Raw genomic sequence first — 24,784 nt, forward strand, 5'->3', positions numbered from 1 at the left:
GGTGACTGCAGCCATGAAATTAAAAGACGCTTACTCCTTGGAAGAAATTTATGACCAACCTAGACAGCATATTAAAAAGCAGAGACATGACTTTGCCAACAAAGGTCCATCTAGTCAAGGCTATGGTCTTTCCAGTAGTCATGTATGGTTGTGAGAATTGGACTATAAAGAGAGCTGAATGCCGAAGAACTGATGCTTTTGAACTGTGGTGTTGGAGAAGACTCTTGAGGGTCCCTTGAACAGCAAGGAGATCCAACCAGTCCATCCTAAAGGAGATCAGTCCTGAATATTCATTGGAAGGACTGATGCTGAAGCTGAAACTCCAATACTTTGGCCACTTGATGCGAAGAACTGACTCACTTGAAAAGCCCCTGATGCTGGGAAAAGATGTAGGGCAGGAGGAGAAGGGGACGACAGAGGGTGAGATGGTTGGATGGCATCACCGACTCAATGGACATGAATTTGGGTAAACTCTGGGAGTTGGTAATGGACAGGGAAGCCTGGGGTGCCGTGGTTCATGGGGTTGCAAAGAGTGGGACATGACTGAGTGACTGAACTGACTAATATGTGTGTGTGTGTGTGTGTGTGTGTATTTATATAGGTGGCTCTCTGTGTATCTCTGGGTTCAACATTAGCAGATTCAAACAATTTAAGATTGAAAATATTTGAAAAAATTCAGGAAGTTTTAAAAAACAAAATTTTAATTTGCTGTATGCTATTAATAATAATTTACATAGCATTTACATTGTATTAATATTTGCAACTATCTATGTAACATTTCAGAGAAGGCAATGGCACCCCACTCCAGAACTCTTGCCTGGAAAATCCCATGGATGGAGGAGCCTGGAAGGCTGCAGTCCGTGGGGTCTCTGAGGGTCGGACACGACTGAACGACTTCACTTTCACTTTTCACTTTCATGCATTGGAGAAGGAAATGGCAACCCACTCCAGTGTTCTTGCCTGGAGAATCCCAGGGACGGGGTAGCCTGGTCGGCTGCTGTCTATGGGGTCGCACAGAGTCGGACACGACTGAAGTGACTTAGCACCAGCATGTAACAATTACATTGTTTTATGTATATATAAGTAATCTAGAGGTGATTTAAATATACAGAGGCTGTGTTAATATGTGGATAATATGCAAATTCTATGATATTTTATGCAAGGCACGTAAGCATCTGTAGATGCTCCTGGAACCAATCCCCATTGGATACTAAAGGACAATTGTATATGTATGTGTATATAGATGTATGTACATGATCTTAAATGTATACTATGTGTATATCTAGATCTTTTTGCTAATTAGTTTATTGTTTGAGTCTCAGCCCACCTTAAACTGGCCAATGGAATTAAAGTAATACAAGATGGTTGGCTTGAGTATTGTGTCACCAACTACACTAGAAAGCCTGTTAGTTTGTCACAGATCTGTCAGGTAAGAGAGGTTTATTTGATACTACATTTCCACATTTCTAATTACCCTTGATTCTGCCTGAGATAGAAGCTGAATTATACACAAGAGTTTTGTGAGTTTGGCATCTCTCAATCAGCTATAAAGAAATGTCTGGGCAAACCTCTGATTGATTGGAGATTTCCATCAGATTTTCAGATTAACTGAAAGAGACTAGACTCCATAAGGGCCATAGAAGCAAATAGTTCATACAGGTATACAGCAATGACTTCACCAACCCAGTCAATATAGAGTAAATCAGGAAGACAAATTGAACCACATCTTTAGCTAGTCAGTTCTAGAAAATTACATATGACTTAGTCTACATCAAAGTAGAGGATTGAAGGAGAACTGGTTTAAGAGTTGTTGATCCACACAAACTCTTCCATTAAAATGGACTGATAGTGGAGGGTTTTGTTCGTCTCTTTGTTTCCTGCTTAGCAGTTTCACAGCACTTTGTATTTTCCAGTGTGCTCCTATAATCACAACCTCATTTGTGCCTTACTGGTAATTTGAGAAAACAGTGAGGGCAGAAGACGTTTTCATTTAACAGTTTAGAAAATTAAAGCAGAAAATGAAATGCTTTATCCTGTACCAGGTCATGAGTCAGTGAAGTACATAGAATTAGAACACAAGTCTCTAGCTACTGGCTGGTGTTATGGACACAAGTGGATAATATATCCTATAATCGAAGACTTATTAACTGAGATGATTCCCAAGTTCATTTTGGACATGACCAACTTATCTATATGGAAAAGAACTTTGATTTTCAAACTTTTTAAACCATCTATTCATTCCCAATACACAGGACACAAAGAATACAGTATTTAATGGCTTGTTCTGTTTTTTCCTGTTTGTTAGTAGCAGTGCGTTCATGTCTTAGTCATTTTCCAAATTTCAGCAACTATATTTGTTACTCTTTTTCATTGGAATTAAGAGACCAAAGAGTGTGTTTCAAAAAGCCTGTTTACACAAATAGTTTATGTTTATCTACAATATATAAGAAATACATAAGTATTATTCACTTATAAAAAGAATAAATTGCAGTTCTTACTAAGCCGTATCTGATCAGACAATTCCCTGTTTACTACTTTGACTCATATTATGGAATGTTTGTGCAGCACCAGACTCATTCATAGGACAAATGCAGCAATAGTCAACTATTAATCCTTTATTCAGTAGGTCCTATCTTTGTGAAAAATATTTAGTTTATTGTTAAGAGAGAGAAAAAGAGCAGAAGAGTTAATTCTTGGATTTCAGAGGCTTTCCAGTAATTTGCAGTGATATAATATCATAGAAGGAAAGATCTAGGTATCTGACAGTGCAGGAATCACATCAAGACTCAAATGGTAAGACAAACAAAAACAAACAAAAAACCTATTTAATAAGCATTTACTAAAGTATGTGTGGGACACTTTCTATTATGTATCTCTTTCAATCTTGAACAAGGCCCAGTGAGAAAATCAGTACTATTTATTCTTCACTTTACAGATGAGGATATTGAAACTAAAAGATTAAATTAACCACTTAACATCCCCAGAATGGGAGGTCAGATTTTGAACCCAAGTTGGAAGAGGACATCAAAGACATTGTATTCTTTGTCTTTCATCTATATATATTAAAATATTTTCTCTTTTGCAACTCCAGAAAGATCAGAACAGTTCATTTTGGTTGTTATCAGAAAGTTTCAACAACTATCCAGATTTATAGGCCAAATCCACTGATCAAATAAAGCAATCAGTAAAATGATGAGGTGGGATGAATGACATGGAAATTGAGCAATAAAATACTTCTTATTGGAGGTGAATTGTGGTCCCTACAGTGTGATGTATACTTACGGGACTTCTTGGTGGTAACGTTGACTGGAGGGCTTGAGGGCCCTGTCCCGGCAGTGTTATAAGCTCTCACAGAAGCAAAGTAGACGGTGTTAGCTTTCAGGCCTGTGATATTTTTGGTTGTGATGTTTCCACTGACCCTGATTTTGCCAATCATGGATTCTTTGGAATCATCTGTCCAGTATAAAACCTGCTCATTAAAAACATAAAATAAGCAATTTATTGTTTCCTAATAACTGCCAGCCACAGTGGTGTATGGGAAGAAGTCAGGAGTGCAAATGAGAGGATATTTTTCAATTAAAATGGTTATACAATGAAAACAAAATAATCAAAGTCCAAAATTTATATGGAAGAAATTTAAAAAAATATGAAATCACAATGGAAATGAGAAAACCTATTTTTTATCACAATAAAATATTTCATGAAATATCTAAAAGGTAACAGCTTTATCCCCCCCACCAAAAAAAAAGTAAAAAGTGAAAGTGTTAGTCACCCAGTCATGTCTGACTCTTTGCAACCCCATGGACTGTAGCCCACTAGGCTCCTCTGTCCATGGGATTCTCCAGGCAAGAATACTGGAATGGGTAGCCATTCTCTTCTCCAGGGGATCTTCCCGACACAGGGATCGAACCCAAGTCTTCAGCTTTGCAAGCAGATTCTTTACTGTCTGAGCCATCAGAGCTGAAGCCTCAGGTATACAGTAGTAAGTTAGAACAAAATAAGAGTCATACTTTCAATGAAAGACTCACATTATGATGTTTTGCTATTGACATTTCTTCCAGAGTTCTTTGAGTCACAGATGAATTATTAATTCAGCATATACTGATCCCTTCCTATACATTAGCACTGTTTTAAGCAAATTGGAAAAGACAAGAAAGCATAAGGCATGCCTTTGCACCACTTATAATCTAGTTAAGATGTTAGAGCACATATGTGAAAAGAAAGCAGAGGATGCATCTGCCGAAAATCATATGGAAATAAATGCTATAAGACTTTGAAGACACATAAAACCAGAAAATTATCAGATAAGAGTTCAAAGAGCAGGGGAGAGTAGAGATGATCTTTGAGAAATAAATAGGGTTCACTTAAGAGGTATGGCCTTCTAGGACTGGAGTGGTAGAGGCACCTACAGAAAGTAGAACTTTCTGTTTGGACAACATGGTTCTTATAAAAGGAGAAAAAAGAATAAAGGCAAAATCCTACTTTCATTCTAACACCAAAACAAAGAAAACCTTGTTACTCATTTTTGAATCATTAGATTTGCAAGTCAAAGAAGAGTAATTGATTAATAAGTCCCATCTATTAACTTTGTGAGAATGAAAGACTGTAAGTTTGAAATGATTTGTTTCACTCTATATAGACTATAAAGGCAGATTAGGAGAATGCAAGCTTTATCTTGTCACATAATTGCCTTTTCCAAGATGACTAACTTTTTTCAAGTAATGCTCCAGTTCAGGATTAGGTTTCCCGGTAAGATTCGTCTATGGTTTAACATCACTAAAGATTAAATGCTTATTTCTCCCCAAGAAACAAACATGACTGTAGCTTGGATAATTAAACAAGATAATCACCTGATGACTTTTAAAATTCTACCATTTGTTAATTTACTTGCTTAGGATCACCTGGAAAGATCCTCTTCATTAATTCCCCTCTGTAGCTTTAGACCCACACTATCTTATATTCAGGGTTTCCTGGGTTGGCTCAGTGGTAAAGAATCCACCTGCAATGCAAGAGATGCAGGAGACACAAGTTCTTTCCCTGGGTCAGGAAGATCACTTGGAGGAATAAATAGCACCTCACTCCAGTATTCTTGCCTGGGAAATCCCATGCACAGATGAGCCTGGTGGGCTACAGTCCATGGGGTCACACAGAGTCAGACACAACTGAGCACAGAATAGCGCAACTTATATTAAGGACTAGATTGGTAGTATAGGATTGTTGAACAGAGCTATTGCTAGCTGGCATATTCAGAGTGCAGAGTGAAATTATTGTGGATTACCTCATAGCCCAGAACTCTTCCAGTGTTTCTATTCCAGGCAATAGCATTCCATGAAACCTCCATTTCTGAAGCAGAAAAGCTTTGAACAGAAGTTCCCCTTGGGGCCAGTTGAGGTTCTACCATCCAGAGAAAGACACAACCATCTTAAGCAGAGTGGTTCATAGAAAACAAATGCAAAATATACATACAGTCTCAAAGAGGACAATTCCAGTATTGACTACAACTTACCATCTTCCCCAGAGTAGATAATGGATGCAGTACTCAGGGGTCCTTCTCCTTCCTTATTATATACACCCACTTTGACTTCAAAGGGAGAGAGAGGGATGATGTTTTCATTTCTGTAAATAAACCTTGATGACTCTACAGATGGTACTCTTTCCTTGGTCCAGGTTGTCGAGCCTACTGGCCGCAGCATGACGATGTATCCAAAGTCCTCTCCATTCTGTAGTTCTTCTGGAATTGACTTGGGCAGAAGTGATCAGTCACTGAGTATTTACAAAAATATTTTGTATAGCTATTATAATATTGATTGATTATTTGGCATATCTTTTATAGAGATAAGATGGATATTTACACTGATTAATGAAGTTATTTAAAAAATAAAATTTCTATTGGGAATGCCAATTAGAAAAATGATCCCAATAGAAGATACTCAAATAAATGAAAAATTTAAATGGAAATGTAAAACAGGTTTTACATGCTTATATCACCTTCCCTCCCTGCTGCTACCTCTTGGCAACCACAAGTCTGATCTCTATGTCTGTGAGTCTGTTTATGTTTTGTAGATAGGTTTATTTGTGCCATATTTTAGATTCCACATGTAAGTGATATCATGATAGTTGAATTTCCCTTTTTGAACTACTTCACTTAGTATGATAATCCCTAGTTGCATCATGTTGCTGCAATGGGCATTATTTTGTTCCTTTTATGGTTGAGTATTATTTCATTATATATATATATATATATATACACACATACACAAAGAAGATGCATACACACACACACACACACACACACATACTCGCCACATATTCTTTATCCATCAGAATCTCTGAATGCTTTAAGTCCTCTCCATTATGGAATTTGAATATGATACATAGGTGTTTGGGGGCAATAATAAATAAACTTAGAGCAAGCAATAAGTAGAAAACGTACAGTAGCAGGACGCTGAGGCAGTGGAAGCTAAGAAAAAATTGAGGCTGTAAATTATACAGAGAAGAGACAGAATTTAGCTGTTAGTCAAGTAGAAAACTGGATGTAAAGTAAATGGGAAGAACTGAAGGACGAACAGGAGGGACTGTTGGAGCTGGGGCTGGATTATCAGAGTCGCTGACAGCACTGGACAATTTTTCAGTTCTTCATTTAATCTGTCTGCTTAGCTACTGAGACTGTTTTCCATTCTCAGTATTTCTCAAGTAGCTTTAAAATCAGTTCAGTTCAGTTTAGTCACTCAGTGGTGTCCAACTCTTTGCCACCCCATGGGCTGCAGCACATCAGGCTTCCCTGTCCATCACCAACTCTTGGAGCTCACTCAAACTCATGTCCATCGAGTTGGTGATGCCATCCAACCATCTCATCCTCTGTCATCCCCTTCTCCTCCTGCCTTCAATCTTTCCCACCATCAGCGTCTTTTCCAGTGAGTCAGTTCTTCACATCAGGTGGCCAGAGTATTGGAGCTTCAGCTGCAGAATCGGTTCCCTCCAAAGAATATTCAGGGCTCATCAAGAGGCTCCCACTTTCTGCCTTTAGAGTGGTATCATCTGCATATGAGGTTGTTGATATTTCTCCCAGCAATCTTGATTTGAGCTTATGCTTCATCCAGCCCATCATTTCACATGATGTACTCTGCCCATATAAGTTAAATAAGCAGGGTGACAATATACAGCTTTGATATACTCCTTTCCCAATTTGGAACCAGTCTGTTGTTCCATGTCCAGTTCTAACTGTTGCTTCTTGACCTGTATACAGATTTCTCAGGAGGCAGGTAAGGTGGTATGGTATTCACATCTCTTTTAAGAATTTTCCACAGTTTTTTGTGATTCACACAGTCAAAGGATTTGGTGTAGTCAAACAGAAGTAGATATTTTTCTGGAATTCTCTTGCTTTTTTAATGATCCAACAGATGTTGGCAATTTGATCTTTAAAATAAATCCATATTAGTCAAGATGACCTGATCTCTACTTCTTACCATGTAGAACAATCTAACAAATACAGACAGTGAAAAGTGGAAGAAATACACAGTCCTGAAATCTTAGAAAATAAAATGCTTTCTTGTGTTAACACTTCTCTTTCACAGATAGATCAGAATTAAAACAGTTAATTTTGAGTGGTATGGAAGTGATTTATAAGAGTTTAAGACACTTGCTAGAGTATTTGACTTGTTTTGGATGCTTCTCTAATCTCAGATTTAGGACTTCTGCTTTTGTTAGCTAAGTACAATTAATGTTTCACATGGCATTCCCTCAAGAAAGATCTGCATCCGACATATTCAGTTTAGAAGGGAAAAGAGACTTCTTTAGGTTCTTCCTTTCATCCTTTTCATATTGGCTGATCCAATGATGGAGAAATATACAGAGCTATTTAAGGTGGGCAGAAAGATAATTTTCTCCTTTAAACAAAGAAAGTATTCAACAGTATACAAAAATTCAGACATTCCACTGGTAATGAAATCTCTTAAAGCTGATAAAGGCTAAAAATATAATTTTTCACCACTGTGTCTGTAGGAAATAAATTTTTAGTATAGACGAAGAGTCAACAAAGCTATGGCCTTTGAACCAAACCTGATCTATAGCCTGGTTTTGAAAATAAAGTGTTTTGGAAACACAGTCACACCTGTGTTATGTATAATGATATACGGCTTTTGAATGACAATGGCAAGGTTGAACAGTTATAAAAAAAGACCATACATCCTGTAAGACTGAATAGTTTCACTGACCTTTTAGAAAAAAGTGTACCAACTGCCAGTTTAGGTGTTTATCTTTTACTGTACAGTGTTTTATAGTCACATTTTATGTGAGATATTTACCACAAGCATCTCAAAGTTGGGAGTACTTTGGAGTATAAATGAAGATAAGATGCGAAGATATGAGTAAAAATACTTTAGAAAAGGAGTTAGCAGTTATTCCATCTCTAAGATTAGATATCATGTCTGCTGCTGCTGCTGCTGCTAAGTCACTTCAGTCATGTCCAACTCTGTGTGACCCCATAGACAGCAGCCCACCAGGCTTCCCTGTCCCTGGGATGCTCCAGGCAAGAATACTGGAGTGGGTTGCCATTTCCTTCTCCAATGCATGAAAGTGAAAAGTCAAAGTGAAGTCGCTCAGTCGTGTTCGACTCTGTGCGACCCCATGGACTGCTGCCTACCAGGCTCCTCCGTCCATGGGATTTTCCAGGCAAGAGTACTGGAGTGGGGTGCCATTGCCTTCTCCGGGTATCATGTCTAGGTTAGTGCAAACAAAACAAACCAAAATAGAAATATACACAAAATACACAAAACTTTGGTATAGAAGAAAACATAGGTCTATTATACTACAGTGTAATTATAAACCACAATGATGGAGTCAAACTGAGTTTAGAACAGTGATTGGACCTGGATTAGTGCTAAAAGTTCAAGGGGGTACTTCTTCATCCACAATGAATGACTTTGGCCTTCAGTGGTCTCTTTGTACTCCCAAGTTCTTTTTCAAAACCTTGTTCAGATATGCTATGATGATATGCTACTGACCTCCTCTCAGACTGAGTTAAGACTGTCCTGTTGGGTTCTGAGCATTCAGACCTTTTCTTAAAAATTTATTTTTGTACCCTGACTGCTTGGAACAGTGTGATTACTCATTAATTACACGTTCATTGAATTAAAAACATTACTACATTCCTGGTGGCTCAAACTAATGTGTTCATCTCCTCCTAAGTATACATACCTGATTCCTTGAAGAAGTTCAGGCACCAGAAGAATTTGGCTCAGTAACTGCATGTACATGATGCCAAATGTGAATGATAAATGGGAATTTGCATCCATTTATACAGTTTCTGTTAGTATCTGCATATTTGATATCCCAAGAAAAATACACAAAGGGATTGATTTTAATTGAATTTTTTAAAAATTTAGGTCAGAAAAAAATTTTTGTAAAGTGATAGATTCTCAAATATTGGGGAATCTAGGGTCTCTTGCAGCAACACAAAAGCAGCAATATAGAACACATAAGAGAATAGGACTGGTGGTGGTGAATGTATTTCAGGCAGGAGGCCAGATTTGGCCTGTAGGTGAAGGTCTTCAGAACCCAGCTTAAGAAAAAGAACACTATAAATCATGGAAAGATTTTTTGTTGTTAATATCATCTCTATTTAAGAATAGTATACATAGAATTTCCCATTATCCCCATGTATAGACTGAGTAAAAACCACAATTTACCTACCTTCAGTAATTTCTGACCATGGAGGAAAAAAATAGGTGAAGTCAGACCACTGATGAAATACTCATATGACTTTCAAAGAATGTTGAAACCTATATAACCTACTCACCATTCCATAAAAACAATCCTTTTAGACCACTCGAGAGTCAGTGTTTTTTGTGGGAAACTTGTTTGGTAGACAGGAATTATTTTAACTTAATATTCAAAGCAAATACAGAACTCCCACCTTCCCTGAACCTTAACTTTGCATAGGGACCATTGGAATTCTAATTCAGGACAAAGTGAAAGAGAATGGAATGAAAGTCCTGTGGTCAGATGCTTCTCTGTCCATCAGTCTCACGTTTCTAAGTCTGTTTTCTGGATGTGGCATCATGACCACCTAACATTGTCATGGAGTAAATGACATGAAATGTCCAGCACAGCATCTAAAATCCTGTAAGTTCTCGACAAGTGAGTTACCCCTGTGTCAGGCCTCTTAGGATCCCATCGCTCTCCCAGGGCCACACCTGGCTCCTGGCTCTGTCTGTCCCAACTTTTAGAAAACATCTATGTGTCTCCATGTTCTCTCATATGAAGAGAGCTTAATACTACTATTCTTTCTGTAATGGAATTTTGTGAGGAATAAAATGAACCCTGTATATAGAATGTTTTATACTACTGCAGAATCATTTACAGATGCAATGTATTACTACTCTTCTACAATGGTATTTCTCAACCTCAGCGCTCTTGACATCTGGGGGCATGTATTTTCTTGTCATGAGTGGGGGTGGGTACTATCCTGTGCATTGCAGGATGTTCATCAGCATTCTTGCCTCAGATACAACCCTCCCCTCAGTTGTAAAAAACCATACGTGTCCTCAGATATTGTAAAATATCTCCTGAGGCATGAATCACCCCTGACCTCTTAATGAGAGCCCCTCTAATGTATCAGACATCACAATTTTTAACTAAAACATCCATGGCCATCATGTTCTTAGGTGTAATGTTAAAATGTCCAAAGAAGTAGATGTTATGGCTATGAAAATTATCATCACTGTGTCAAAAGCAAGTACACGGGGCAATGACATAGCAAGGCTCTTTTATCAATTATACCTGAGGCTCAAAGCTGATAATAAAGGCATGAAATGCAATGCATTCCAAAGAATACAAACCATTTATATGTAGGACTCCTTGGCACAACTTAGCCTATGAAAAATAAAAGTGAAAGTCGCTCAGTCGTGTCCAACTCTTAGCGACCCCATGGACTGTATAGCCCATGGAATTCTCCAGGCCAGAATATTGGAGTGAGTAGCCGTTCCCTTCTCCAGGGGATCTTCCAAACCCAGGATTGAACCCAGGTCTCCTGCATTGCAGGTGGATTCTTTACTAGCTGAGCCACAAGGGAATGACCCAAGAGAAATGCACAGAAAGGGAGTGCTGATTTAAGGGAGAGACTAGTGGGGAGATATTTCTTTTGAGACAATTGTAGAAAAAGCTGTGTATTCCCAGCCCCTACCCAAGAGAAGTAAAGGGGCTACTTCTTACCTCTTGCCTAACCAAGTGACAAGGCTTCAGGAAAAAAAAAAAAAACTCATGGAATGTGGGGGATATGGGGAATTTGTCTGGAATTTGGGGGATGTGGGTTCTTTTAACTGACAAATGCCTGAGAAACTTCCAAAGAGGAGAGAGACCTGGACAGTGTATTGTAGCAGAGTAAAGACAGGCCAAGTGGGGACTCATTGCACCTCCACAGAACATGGAACAAAGGTGTATGTTTGCTGAGAGCAGATTTGAAGCCCATGTAGGAAGCTGTCTGTGAGCACCATTAAAAGGGGCTGTCCGCAAACAGTGTCTAGAGGAGAGAGACAACCTATAACCGAAAATCTGGCCATGGATCACCAGACTCCAGTAACTGAGGAGACCTTCCAACAGCCTGCGCCAAGAGATGACAACTAGAAGGCCCCAGTGGGGCACCTCCTGGACCTTCCCCACCACCACCACCAAAAAAAATCATGGCAAAACAAACAACTGCTCTCTGAAATGTCAGTTAGAGTATACCAAAGTCAAATTACAAATGACCATCAATCAGGACCATTTCTGTCCATTACCTCTTCTCCCAATCCTAATTCACAATAACTCTGGAGGAATTATCTTGGGAAAGGAGAAATTGAATAGCAGAATGAAGGAAAGGGGAGAACTAAATATGTATTCTCTTTCACACTATTGAATTCCTTCCCTAAGGCAGACCTGAGCATCTGGAAATGAGAAACTTTAGATTGGTTGAAAGTCCAAATTTTATGATAATAAAAAACAGGTTTAAAAAATTTTAAAGTACAAAAATCAACCTACCTGTTAATAGTGATGATTACAAAAGCTATGCCGTCTGCCTAAGCTTTCATCTACATGCAGGGAAGAACAAATTGGAAGGATTTAAAGAGCAATGATAGGGAAAAAATTATTTTTTACCTGCATTCTGCTGAGCCTAACTCATGAATATTTTAGAGGTAATAAATAAAATAATTTCTAGTTCATCAACTAGTAACAAAAATGCTACTGACCCACCATCAGCAGACACTGGGCTATGTTTCATATTTGGGAAAGAATTGTATTGAGTTAGTCAACACAATTGCTGGGGGAAAAATACTCTTTAATTGGGGGAAAAATACAAAAAATTTCCAATACCTCCTCTAAATTATGCATCATCAGGAGTCTCTCATACCATGTATTTTTATATACTCAATAGTGATCAAATAAATCTTCTTTGTTTTTCAATATTCTTCTTGGCCAGCTAAATCTTTTTCCCTCAAAATAACTGAGTTGGATAGAAAATTACCTCCCAAGTAATGATGAGTTCAGACCGACTTCCTCCTCCTCCATTGATGTTTGTTGGTGCCACGGCAGGGACTAAAAGCAACCAAGAGAAATGTAGGATGGCAATTATTAAAGTATTTTTTCATCATGAAGAATTTTATTTTTGGATTTCACCTTAAAAAAATCTCACGCAGGCACATTATGAGAGAGTCTTCATTTTTAATGAACATAAATTATGTTTACAAATATCCAAATTTCTAAGAGAGAGGACACAGTGTTTGATACATGAGCACCCTGGCTCCAAAATCGAGTAACATCATGTGTTTGATATTATTATGCATCATCTACTAATTGGCAAAATGATGTTCCATTCAGATGGTAACAGCAACACTGCTGATTTAGTGCCTAATTATACAGTTGTGCTGTAAACAAATTACTGAGGCAGTCTATTAACTAATTTTTTTCCAATAAACAAACTAAAATAATTTTTCTTTTTGTTAGTCATCAGGATATTTTAACGATTAAAAATGAGTCCTTAAAATATATCAATTAAAATACTCTTGGTTTATAATTTCATGTTTGAATCTCAAATCTCTCACTACAGAATAGGACCTTTCCTCTAATTTTTCACAGTCAATGTAAGAAGATGTTCTCTGATCAAGGACATGATTGAGAGAATTACCTGGGTTTAACTTCAGTACCCTAAGACTCAGTGGTAGAATAATACAGAGACTGATCATGTTTACAAATTAGGAAAATAAACATCCTTCAATTATACCTTTGTAAGGACTAGTACAATGAAATATAAACATTTCAAGGTAAATTGTAGAATTGATGACAACTGTGAGCATGAGTGGAGTAGTGTAGTGTATAATCAGAATGAAGTTTTACTTTATACATGTTGAAGTGTTAAAAAGCACTTTTCCTGAAATAATAACAAATGTATGCTAAATCTGTGATAAGGATACTTTTTAAAGGTTGAATTATATGCAATTATTTATATTCAATCATTTTAAATTAAAATATGCAATGTTTAATTTCTCATTTAAAATTTTTCTTCTACCATGGGTACCATTCAGATAAATCTAAACTTCTTATTTTATTTATTCCCATTTCATACATATTTAACTCCATAAGTGATATACGGATATAATAATCTCCTTTCCTTTTTAAATAGTAACACCAAACATTACCCACTTTCATATTCACATTAACCCTAACTTTGCCTATTTTGATCTTCAGAATTTATTCAGATGATTGCCCTTGCACCCAAACTCTATTTTCTAAGTCTTCCAATGCCTTTGGCCAAGTGCAGTGTGAATCAGAATAGATTCTATAGTTGCAAGGATAGCTTTACAGTGACATACTTTAGGGCAATCGAATAGTTCAGATGTATAAGAAAATTATTTTAAATTATGCTTAACTCTTTCAAAGTCATCAGTATTCTGGGTAATAGAAGTTCCTTCTTTTATTCAGTTTTCAAACGAACCATACTAATACTAAAACCATATTGAGAGGAATTATTTTTGATGATACCATCCCTCAAAAAAAAGTCACACTTCAGTATGATTTGGAGATTCAGGAAAATCATTATAAATACCAAGTTTCATTATGCTACTGAAATGAGAGTATTAGTGATTAACAGAAAGTGACATTAAAAACTTTATTGTAAACCTTTAGAGTCAGCATCAACACTGCCCAGAGCTTCCATAATACAAATCAGCTTTAAACAATTTAAACTGAAGCTAGTATCCAGAGTCATGAGGCACATGTCTAGATTCATATAAGGTTGTTCTGTGATAGGGCTTGGGAATTTCTGTGTTTAGGCATTTCACTATGTCAGGCCTTTTCTCATTTAGTTTATGGACTACTGTTATGGTGAATGCTGGAGCTTAAGTCTGGATGTCTGCTTTCTAATACTGACTGTCCAAGATCATCAGCTACATCCTGGCCTTTCTTTTCTTCTATTAAAGACTCACCTCTTAGCTCTAAATTTTTTTAGAATTATTTAATTTATGTTATCACTATCGAATGTATTATTTTCCAGCCCCAGTTCTATAATAAAATGACTTACATTACCTTTAGTTTAAAAAGTGATTTATTGACATCTGACAGTTGCGCACACTTTTTTGGAAGTAATTTGTGTGTGTTAAACCAAGCCAGCAACAGCATGATCCTTCATAGGTGACTGGATAAGAATATGAACTTTTCTGGCTAGATTCATTGAGATGATCAAATATTACCTTGGATGTGAAAGTTTGAGTGGAACAAAGAATATCCATTGAAAAGAGTTTAAGGTGTGATTTCTGAGGCAGGTTCTACTGTATTCTTCTGTTCAGCAAACCACTTGATGCTCAATTAGTGCTTCTATTAAATGAGTTTAACATTCACCTCATTTCCATGTGGAAAATTTGATGCTATCACTCATTGAAGCTGCAAAGCTAGGTCAGAGTTGAAAAATAAGTGGAAATGTGTGGCTGACTGCACCAACAGATTCGTAGTTAATTCTTGGCTACAATATTTAATGAAACAATTGGTAACTTATTTACATTTACAAATCTACAGATTCTCTATTGGATTTTGGCTAGAAAATAGATAAGATGAGAGGACTGCTTTTGAAAAATTCTTATTTTTGACATGCCTTCTTAATCATCTTGTTTTGAATTCACTTTTTGGAGAAAATACACATTGCTCTGTGCACATAAAAATGGAAAATAAGAGCCACTGGTTTACTGCTTCTGATTGTGGACCAAAAATGCTACATGACTTCTCACTTATTATTTTTAGTAACTATATCATAAACAATCTTCTTCATCTTTAGAAGACATTGATATCTTACCTGATGATTTGGTTCTTAACAATTCTGATGGCTTGCTTGGTTCTCCAATCCCAATGCTGTTCCCAGCAACTACACGAAATTCATATTCAACCCAAGGATTCAAACCAACCACTGTTGCATTGAATGTCTTACCATTGAGAATTTCTGGAACTGAGAAGAAGGTTATGCTTTAGGCAACTAAATTGGCACTAACTGAAAAAAAATCAACTATTTAATCAAAACAAAACAAAATATCTGTTTTAGAAAGTCATCCAAAATCATGCATCACTTACCCGTAGAAACAGCCTGCCAACCCACAGAAAATGGTGTCCGAGCCTGAATACTAAATATTTGAATGGGGCTGTTATTATCTGAGCCTGGTCTCCAGCTTAGTTGACAAGTAGTACTGGAAATATGTTTCACTCTTACATCCTCTGGGGGCCCTGGGGGACCTTGAAAAATATGTTTTATGATGACTATATTAGAAATTGTTAAATTTGTGGATTTGGAACAAAGATATTTGATCTGTCATGCTTAGAAAATAAAATATCGAACATAATGTATTTTAGCACATTACTTGTGATAAAAACCCTATTAATTCAGCTTACATGGTGAGAGATTAATTTAGAAATGCTTCCTTTGAAGATTAGAAAATGCCAGTCATGGGATTGTTGAATATCATCCAATAGAGAGCTAATCTCAAAAACTGAGAACCATTCTCACCCATTCCTCTCTCCAAAGCTAACTCAAATAAATGCAACTGATATGGAGAACTTCAAAAACAAGAGTGGTTTATTATGAATAGAAAGCACATCTAAGTTTTAGGGGCCAATACTGCTAGCTAAGTCTGATCATTCCTTATAAAGAAACAAAACCTACTCAATTCAATGTTCATATCTGTAGTCACACCCTGGGGTGCTGGAGTTTAGGAAAAAAACATTGTGCTATTTATTTTACTGCTTTATCATAATGTGGTTACTCAAAGATCTACCATGTACATATTAATGTCTTTGATTGTGAATAAACAGTGCTGTCATCTATTTTCACCATTTATGCTTACCTCTCACAATGATATCACCATCAGCAGATAAACTCTCAAGAGTTGTTTTTACTGTGCATAGATATTTTCCTGAATGATTTAACTGAATATTCCTTATCATCAAATCCCCAACAGATTCCTGTAGATAGAAAGGGAAAAAGGGATAAAAACATAATGACACCCAGCAGGTCTCATTTTTTTTTAAAGCTGGATAAATATGAAATATGAGGCACCTCTGAGATTAGGAGATATACCAGTATCATTATAGTTTTTCATACTTGACCCCTTTCATTACCCCCTTAATTATAATTGCATCTAGAACACAAGCACTTCTATGAAAGATATAAAACAAAATAAAAACAGATGCAGCTTTGTAAACAGACAGTGAGTGATTATCCATGCAAATAAATATGGGGACAATAATTAAGAACAAGGTTGATTCATGTAAAAGGCTTGATTCACTTTATTAAGCACTTAAAAATTTCAGCAACTTACTCCTCCAATCCTCTCAAAATGAGCCATTCCTTTTTTAAAGTCTATGACGTCTCCATTGAAAGACCATACAAATACAACGTCAACGGAGGGGTCACGGGACACTTGGCAAGGTAGGACTATACTCTCGCCAACTGTAACGTCCATTGTGGAAGGCGGAACGGTAATAACAGTCCTCTCTGTTGAGAAAAAAATTATTGTTTTAAAACGTTATAAAATGCTAGCATATGGCTATAAAATACATATTTTGAATCATTTTGCTATTGTTTGAAATTATATAAGTCCAACATGAAAGCTCTACTATACTCAATAAGAAAAATTATATTCCCACTTTTCAAATATTTCTACATTATTAAATATAACCTATTACTTGTAAGAAAATTCAAGACACATTCTCATTTATACTTAATATTAAAATAAGTAGAAACCAGGGACCTCAAAAGACAACATTCACTACATAGAGAGTGTACCACACCATTTTTATTATTATTTTGTTCTGAAATTCCAGGCAAAACCCACAAAATGGTTAAAACTCTAATTATTCGGTTAATTTCATATACTAGAAACAATTGTGTTCCTAAGTTCATAATTACAATAGTTCATATTATATTAAAATTTATAATCATAAGTTTATATTTGCCAATGTGAATACTACATATTTATTCTATTTCTGACATAGTTGTGATAAAAAAATTTCTATTTTAAAGTACAACATGAATAGGACAGAGGTGACTTTTTTATTTTTCATCCAGATTTTTTAATTTTAGAGTTACACATCTATCATAAAAAAAATTTGCTTCTAAAAATATGTGTCACAATATCAGTCCTTGCTCTACAAGTTCTATGATGTCATTGACCAGTTTCAAAGGACAATTTGAAAGGACACAAACAAATTTCCAGTTGGACTCAGGAATCCTATATTTCTGTGGTTAAAATAGACTCATAGTGATATCATTTTTTACACATTTTATACCAAACTACATAGTTTTGCTTTTAGAGCACTAAGAATTTACCAAAATGGCAACTAAATAACCATAAAGAAAAAAAAAAAGAACTTGGACACACATTTACATGTAGATATGCACTAGCTTACCAAAGTAAACTATATTCTAAGGGATTAATATTTAAGAATTAGGAATTTTGGCAAATTATATTTTAAAAATATTGTACATGAAGTTTCAAAACAGTTTTAAAGCAAAATGAAATTGGGACCCTGGAAAATCTCTTTCTCTAAAGATCACTCATAAGATAAAATTTAACCTTGTAGGAGGTAGGCTGAAATCTCTCCTTTCATTCTGGCTTCTCTGTATTGCTCAAGAAATCAAAGTAGCACTGAAGTTGAATGTGTATGTTCATACGATGAGTTTGCCACTGTATTTTATCAATAGAATGTTTAAGTATTGTTCTAATATTTTAAAAGTGGTGACTGTTTTCTTAACAATAAAAAAATAGGAAGAAATAATCATAGGCTTTAAGGTACACATAAATAAAAGCATCATGGAAAAATAAAAACACATATTATATTTCTGAATATGACGGAGGAAAATCTAACCCAGTCTACATCAGATGCATCTTCTTTTTTTTTAATTGTTTTTATTTTAATTGGAAGATAATTACTTTACAATATTTTTTTTTTTTTTTTTAAATTTTATTTTATTTTTAAACTTTACATAATTGTATTAGTTTTGCCAAATATCAAAATGAATCCATCACAGGTATACATGTGCTCCCCATCCTGAACCGTCCTCCCTCCTCCCTCCCCATACCATCCCTCTGGGTCGTCCCAGTGCACTAGCCCCAAGCATCCAGTATCGTGCATTGAACCTGGACTGGCATCTCATTTCATACATGATATTTTACATGTTTCAATGCATCTTCTTATTTTTGTATATTAAAGATACTCTTTCCCTTATTATGTTAGATGCATGCACTTTTTACTCTATTTCTGGGGAAACATTTCTAGAATGATTTTTAGGGCTAAATCCATTCTTAATCCCAAGCCTTCTTCATGGGTCTCCCCCAAAGAAAAGATAAACAATATCACAGTTTCAATAATACTTTTTAAAACTAGGGAATATTTTCCTTCTTATAGTATCTTTAAAAAAATATTTCACTAACATCTTATTTACATTCATAGGAGGATGAGGTGGATAATTCAATGTGCTGGTAGAATAAAACTGCTCTGATTTAAAGTTTTAGATCATGCAATTAAAAATAATTTTCAAGCATTAAAATGAAAGCCTCTCCTTCTAATTATGGCACTACAAAGTGACAAAATTAGACAAATCATTCCCTATATACATAGCTCACCAGAAGTATATTAATGATGACTAAAACTCCATGAATAAGAAATAATTTATTACAATGTTCACATATTTTCACTAATTAATTCACTTATTAAGTAATATTTATTGAGCAACCACCAAATTCCAGCTGTCTGCTAAGTAAAGGAAATAAAATGAAACATTAAAAAACTAAGATCATGGCATCTGTTCTCATCACTTCATGTCAAATAGATGGGGAAACAATGGAAACAGTGACAAACTATTTTCTTGGGCACCAAAATCACTGTGGATGGTGACCAGAGCCATGAAATTAAAGACACTTGCTCCTTGGAAGAAAAGTTATGACAAACCTAGATAGCATAATAAAAAGCAGAGAAATTACTTTGCCAACAATGATCCATAGAGTCAAATACTCTTTTCCAATAGTCATGTGTGTATGTGAGAGTTGGACCATAAAGAAGGCTGAGCACTGAAGAATTGCTGCTTTTTGTGATTTTGGAGAAGACTCTTGAGAGTCCCTTGGTCTGCAAGAAGATCAAACCAGTCAATCCTAAAGAAAATCAGCCCTGAATATTCATTGGAAGGACTGATGCTGAAGCTGAAGCTCCAATACTTTGGCCAACTGATGTGAAGACATGACTTATTAGAAAAGACCCTGATGCTGGGAAAGATCAAAGGCAGGAGAAGGGGATGACAGAAGATAAGACGGTTGTATGGCATCACCAACTCAATGGACATGAGTTTAAGCAACCTCCAGGAGATGGTGAAGGACAGGGAAGCTGGTGTGCTGCAGTCCATGGGGTTGCAAAGAGCTGGGCACGACTGAGTGACTGAACAACAACAACAATGAAAAGAGAAGGAATTAAAGCACAAAATAAATATGATGCAATGTGTGCCTTAGAGGTTTATATCTAAAGCAACAAGCTGATATTAAACAACTGATATTAAACAACTCATACTTAGAAATACGTAGGTATAACTATGATGAAAAGTGAGAATGTTAGTTACTAAGAGTTGAGTCCAACTCCTTGTGACCCTATGGACTGTAGCCTACCAGGCTCCTCTCTCCATGGGATTTTCCAGGCAAGAATACTGGTGTGGGTAACCATTCCCTTTTCAAGGGGACTTTCCTAACCCAGGGATTGAACTGGGGTCTCCTGCATTGCAGACAGATTCTTCACTATCTGAACCACCAGGAAAGCCCTGTAACTGTGGTAAGTGCCATATATTAGAAATAAATAATTCTATTAAAATAGTGAATGCTGAAGGATGATTTTTTTAAGAAAGAGTTGTTTTAGTTGACAGTAAAAGGCAAATGGATTTCCAGGTAGTGGAGTGGGAAAGAATCTGCTTGCCAATGCAGGAGGCTCAAGAGTCAATCTTAGTGTGAGGAAGATCTGAAGTAGGAAATGACAACGCACTGCAGTATTCTTGGGATAACAAAGGATTGGACATGACTGAGCACACACACAAAGAAGGCAAATAGGAGTTAGCTAAGTAAACAAAATTGGCCGGAAGAAGTAACTTTATTCACCATGCAGGCAGGAGCATTTACAAAAAATCTGTGTAAAGAACAAATATAGCATGTGAATACAAGGCAGCCATTTTGCTAGAAAGCAGTGTTGGAGAGTGAACAAGGAGTGAAACTGAAAATTATGATAGACTCAAAATGTATGCTTTAGATGTTCTTATGGACAGCTACATAATATGTGGATTTTTTTTTAAATAGGGAAAAAGCAGTTTGCTAAATATGGAGAACTTTGATTTAAAACTAATATATGTATTACCTATAAAATGTAACAGAGTAATAGTGATACATGAGTAACAACATAAGCATACAAATTGCAAAAAATATATTTTTAGTTCAATTTTATATAATTCATTAAATAATAATACTTTATTAATAAAGTTAAATCCCGATTGATCATGAGGGTTTTCTCACTTTTCTGTAAATCTATTTATTAGGTCATCAGAATTTACATTTTTAGTAATTTTATTTTAAGTGATTGACATCAGTTGTTCATGGCAAATATAAAACAACAAATGCTTTCTGAAATTTTTCTTTTAAAATTTGCAATCATGTTTCTGTTGATGCACTTGTTATAGAACGCTTGAGAGTATTTTATAGGTGTGACTAAATTGGAATAAACTTCCAATGAATTATTTTGAAATGTTGAATCTTAGACTGTCTAAAGATAATGATTCTCAAGGAACAATTTTTCTCTAAAAAGACTTAACTCTTCATACAAAGCCATTCTTCTTAAGTCTGGATTTAATTTTAGATGTTAATCTAAACAGTGAAACTTATATTCTTTGGACACAACCTGTAACTTGTGAAGGTTTCACAAGAAACTGAAAGTGGCTTAGTGGTTTGTGTATAATCCAAAATGTTTAGGCATTCTACTGCTATATCTTCAATTATGAAGAAACACTCATTAATATTTGGTTTACCTGAAACTTAGTATAAAAGTAGTATTTTTCCCATTGGGCAAATTAATATTTAAATTTGAATGTCTATTTCTAAGCCTCTGGATATTAGCTTTCTAGTGTTGCACACATTTTCAAAATCATGTATGCTAAACTTTGAAAACTTCATGTCACTATGATATGCTTTATTGCAATGTCCATATTTAGGCTTTTGCTTCATAATACTTTACTGACAAAATTTACTGGCTTGGCCCTGACGGAGCCTGTCCTGGTGCTCGGAATGAAGAGTTAATATTTGTACAGATGACATTTGACATCCTCTGAGGACAGATAGGGTAGCTGACCTCTCACCGTGGATCTTGACATTGACTCTTTATCATTATCTTGCTCCCCTGAAGCCCTTGCTGTCATCCTCTGATTTTTCCACAGCTGCTGCCATCATCACCTTTATCAATTTGGCCCCAGGTCCTGATGTGCCACCCTCCTCTGGGCCTCAGCTCTCAGCACTCACTCCCATGAGGCACATGGGTGTACATGATACCACCTGTTGTGCAAAAATATTGACTGCATGGTGCACAGACCTGAACCCGTTTGTGCACAAGTAGCTGCTGCTGAGCCGTAAAAACTTGTTTGTGCTTCTACCCAGCATATCTCCTCTGCTCAAGTGCATGCTCCACTGTCCCTGTAGATTTTTCACTTACAAAGTGTAAGTTCAGAAACAAAGTGATCAAGGATTTCAAGATAGTGACAATAGAGCATTAGACCAAACATGAGGCAAAACTCAGCATGGGATCCTGTGTGACTGGGCTGCACAAGGCTGAAACCAGCCCTGGATGCCCTGTTAAAAAATTGCTGATAAAATGAGAAGCCTTGGAAGTACAAAGCAGAGGGAATAAATGGCATAGAGACATACCAGTTTCTGTACGGTGAAAAAAAAAGTGGATTATATTTAAAAGAAGAAGCTTCTATGTAGGCAGACTTGTTATCCAAAACAGGGAATGCATGATTATCTGAGCACAGTTTCCCTGTGAGTACCCTCCTGTGGGGGTGAGGGGGAGCATGGACAAGAACGCTTATAACTACTGTATTCTGTCCTCACACCACATGCGGACCTGCCCTAATCCTGTGTAGGTGGCTCTCCAACACCCACAAGACTGCTAATTGCTATCTAAAGAGCTCCCTTCTGCAACCGCCACAGTTCTATCTCTGAACTAGAAGTGAATATCCCACAGAGACAAAGTCACACTTGCAGAGAATGGAAGAATGGTTCTCAAGCAGAAGAAACATAAACAATTTTTATGCTATTTTAGGGAAAGAACAAGGAGTAGTTTTAGTTCATTAACAAGTTCAGACTCCTCCTTTGCATACACTTTAACTTCTTAAGAAACTAACATTGGAGGAAAAAAAAGAAAAAAAGCTATTCAAATCACTCTGGAGGAGTGGAGGGATTTACATACACACTTCTAGTGTACTCTTTTCCTGGGAACGCATACATTCTGGTAGAGTAGGTGCAGTAAGCTGAAGCTCATTATTAACACTGAAATACTTCTTGGTATTTGTGGAAAAGTAAGATAATTAGGGCATGAATTATAATGAATTAAAAAAGAAGGATGTCAACTGTGCTAGACTGTATCATTTGTAAAACTTTGAAATTCTTTAAAGCTCTTTTTCTGAAACAAAATAGGAGGATAGTAATTCCTTTTCATTTCACATAATTATATTTTTCCTGCCTATTCCTTAAGTATTTATAGAAATTCTGCTCTAGTAGTTTAAAAATTTAGCATGAATTTCCTGGAGACTGTGTTCAAAATGTGAATTTCTCTGCTTCCACAAGAATTACTGATTCAGCAGGGTTGCAGGAAGGATCTAGAAATGGATTTTTAACAGGTTGCTTCTTCAGTTGATTTTGATGTGGTCAGTCCAGGTCCATGCTTTGAGAAATATTGCCTTAGGTTTTGAAAATTGAACTTGAATTTTCTATTTTAGGAAAGTCCAAGCTATGTAAACTATATTGTCATAAAGTCACCAATGCTTTGGTTTCAGGAGAAAAAGTCATATCCAGTAAAATGTTACTGATTAGTGATGCTTCAAAAATAAACCAAGATGAACTTCTCAGGCTATTCAACTATAATTAATTCTGTGTACTTTGTTTGCTTTTAGAGTTCCGTAGCACATTTTAGCATATTAAAAGCTCTGAATATTCCTGCATTAAAGAATCTTTTAAAAATTTATTTAATTCTAGATTTCCTGCACTTACTAGATATGGAACATTTTTAATTCATGCAACACCTCTTAATATATCTTGAAATATAAAGAATTCTAAGAAATAAAGTTTGGAAATATGACTTTCATGGTTAAAGAGAGTTGAAATACACACACATATACATGTATATGTATACATGTATGTATATGTATATATGTATACATGTATATGTATGTGTATTTAGCATTCATTATGCATATATAAATATATATTTATGAGAAAATCATGTAAAATTTAACTCTGAAAAATTTTGGAGTAATTGTTAATATTTAAGATGAGAAAATTGGTTTATTGTTATGCTAAAAAGATCCTCTTATCATTTAAAATACATTCTGCAATATTCATAAATGGAATTATAGTATTTATGATTTGCCTTGAGATATTTGGGTGGATTTGGGGAAAGTAGGTGAGGGTATAGGTGAAACAAAGTTGGATATGAGTTGATAATGACCAACCCTGATTGATTTGTGCACAGTGTTCCTTATACTACCTTCTTTACTGTTTTGCATGTTTCTAATTTTCAGTAACAATAAAAGAAAGACAGAAAGAAAATGATGGGGATAATGATTATTTACATACAGAATAGGGAGGCAACTTTTCCATTCAGCTTTGAGTGATGACTGACCATTTTTTGAAGGTTATTTTAAATATGAATGGCATGAGTTAATGAAGAGTTCATAAAATAACAGAATTTTAATATTTACTCTTTTCAATCTATTTCAATGAGATTTGTATCATATGAAAATAGCTTGATATAACAATCCTACCCTTAAGAGGTGTAAAAAAAGACTTAATAAAATCCATAATGCTTTTGATGAACTTTACTCAAATTCACATTGTCAAAATAGACAGTGATATTTCCAGAACACATCTTTAGTTAAGAGCACCTCAGGAGACATGAAAACTATCATCAAAGTATCTCAGAATTGTTTAGCATGATTTCTTTAAATATAAGTGTGGCTTGTTCCTATATGAATGGCAAA

General features: G+C 35.8%; 1 protein-coding gene across 1 annotated transcript in view; it reads right to left on the reverse strand.

Annotated features, from left to right (window-relative positions):
* The window catches only part of CNTN6 (contactin 6), a 181,324-nt gene that overhangs the window by 11,670 nt on the left and 144,870 nt on the right, over window positions 1-24,784 (reverse strand). Inside the window, 8 exon segments of the mRNA XM_070359703.1 lie at window positions 3,283-3,469; window positions 5,279-5,394; window positions 5,507-5,741; window positions 12,500-12,570; window positions 15,317-15,466; window positions 15,589-15,747; window positions 16,356-16,473; window positions 16,830-17,005. Of these exon segments, the coding sequence (XP_070215804.1) occupies window positions 3,283-3,469; window positions 5,279-5,394; window positions 5,507-5,741; window positions 12,500-12,570; window positions 15,317-15,466; window positions 15,589-15,747; window positions 16,356-16,473; window positions 16,830-17,005 (1,212 nt within the window).

This window comes from Bos mutus, chromosome 22 (assembly GCF_027580195.1).
Source record: "Bos mutus isolate GX-2022 chromosome 22, NWIPB_WYAK_1.1, whole genome shotgun sequence".
Taxonomy (NCBI): Eukaryota; Metazoa; Chordata; class Mammalia; order Artiodactyla; family Bovidae; genus Bos; species Bos mutus.